The 1,454-nt window shown below is 36.0% G+C and overlaps 1 protein-coding gene across 5 annotated transcripts; it reads right to left on the bottom strand.

The window, feature by feature from the left end:
* Positions 1-280: 280 nt before the first annotated feature.
* LOC109592809 (uncharacterized) lies at positions 281-1,446 on the bottom strand. 5 transcript variants are annotated; one of them, XR_002190561.1, is made up of 7 exons: positions 1,274-1,446; positions 1,084-1,230; positions 858-1,032; positions 753-802; positions 594-705; positions 409-540; positions 281-318 (listed from the first exon to the last, which is right to left on the bottom strand). XR_002190561.1 is itself a non-coding variant. In XM_020008164.1 (3 exons), exons 1-3 carry the CDS (start codon positions 1,405-1,407, stop codon positions 863-865), a joined length of 447 nt encoding a protein of 148 aa, XP_019863723.1. In that variant the 5' UTR covers positions 1,408-1,446; the 3' UTR covers positions 822-862. The 5 variants fall into 5 exon arrangements, 1 of the variants encoding a protein (XP_019863723.1); XR_002190560.1 differs by having other exon boundaries at positions 850-1,032; positions 1,278-1,446; XR_002190559.1 differs by having other exon boundaries at positions 1,278-1,446.
* Positions 1,447-1,454: the final 8 nt, after the last annotated feature.

The raw sequence follows: 1,454 nt of genomic DNA, 5'->3' as shown, positions 1-1,454 counted from the left end.
AGTGTGCACAGTAGTATTGGTGATGATTGCCTTTACTGGCTCATTAGTTGGAGTTACTGGATCAGTATGCTGAGGTAGATTACAAGCAGATGGGGCACTAGGAGTACTTCCATTACTGTTCATGTATGTAGCAGAGTACCTGCCTAGAATATTAATAGGATATTACTAATCTCTAATAATTATTACTGAATACTAACCCTTGTGTTCATGCTAGTATTTCCAAAGAAATGGTATGTTAAGCAACCCAATTGGGATCGCACCATGATACTCTGTTCTTCTAAAATTTCCATTCTTCTAATTAGAGACAGTATATAACCTCTAAACAAAACAACATTAATTGTTTGTGATAATCAAGTAATATGTTATTAATGTTACTAAATTTGTACAGGTACTTGTAAAACAATTCACCTGTTTCAGTACTACATGCAGCTTGAGTTTTAAGCTCCACCAGTGCAAGTGGTGGTGGAAGTGGTGGAGGGCTATGACAAAGAATTCTTTCACTGGAATCTGCCTCTTTTCTCTCTGAAGGTTTTCTTGCTTCTAATAATAACAAGTAAAACAATAGCAATAATTATTATTATATTTAATCTTACTGATACTCATATGCTTAGAAGGATCTCCAGTGTTGAAGCTTGTTGCTTCATTATTTGCAGCAGATTCATTATTTGTAGCACAACCAACAGCAACAATATTAACTGTGCATTTCTGTTTTAAGTTTTTATAATAAATTACCTTTTTAATGCATTATGTACCTTCACCTTCCTTTCCTTTTTCTATTTTAGGTTTCTTTATTCGGTGGTACCTACATGTTGATGTGAATTTACATGTAGGGTTAGTAATACTATATACCATCTCACTTTTCTTAGCTTTCCTTTTTATTGTGCCACGCTTTGTAGTCTGACTCATTCTTCATACTCTCAGCTGACTGTTTCTCCATATTCTTGGCTGACTCTTTCTCCATATTCTCCGCTGACTCATTCTCAATCTTCTCAATAATATCACCTGCTGCATTACTTACATCTTTCTTATCTCCTAGAAAATTATATGTGCAGCTATTGACTAAAAATTAAAGTACAGTGTTACCAAAGGTGACTATTGTGCCATCATGAAAGTCCTTTCCATCCCTTACTCTGCAGGAGGTACCAGCTTCCAGCTGCTCAACTTCTACACAGTTTGCTTTCACAATAGAATAAGTATCGTCTTGCTTAAAGTATTTCAAAAAGTAAGAAGCTACATTTAAAATAGTAACAAGACTCCTAAACATGTCTTTAACTTACGATTTGTCTTCTTCTGGGTGTCTTTTATCAGCTTTCTAAGACTCATTTCTACTCGTTTCCACTGAGTCGTAACCGGGCTGGTGAAAATTAATGCGCATGCGCAGTATTGAGTAGCGCATGCGCAGCACATCAGTAGAGTAGAGTAGCACAGGAGTAAAGAAAGCAAAGCTGCTCGTA

The sequence above is a fragment of the Amphimedon queenslandica genome, unplaced genomic scaffold (genome assembly GCF_000090795.2).
Source record: "Amphimedon queenslandica unplaced genomic scaffold, v1.1 AMPQUscaffold_3866_Cont24145, whole genome shotgun sequence".
NCBI lineage: Eukaryota > Metazoa > Porifera > Demospongiae > Haplosclerida > Niphatidae > Amphimedon > Amphimedon queenslandica.
Note: the sequence above shows the minus strand (reverse complement) of the source record. Positions and strands in the feature narration are given on the sequence as shown.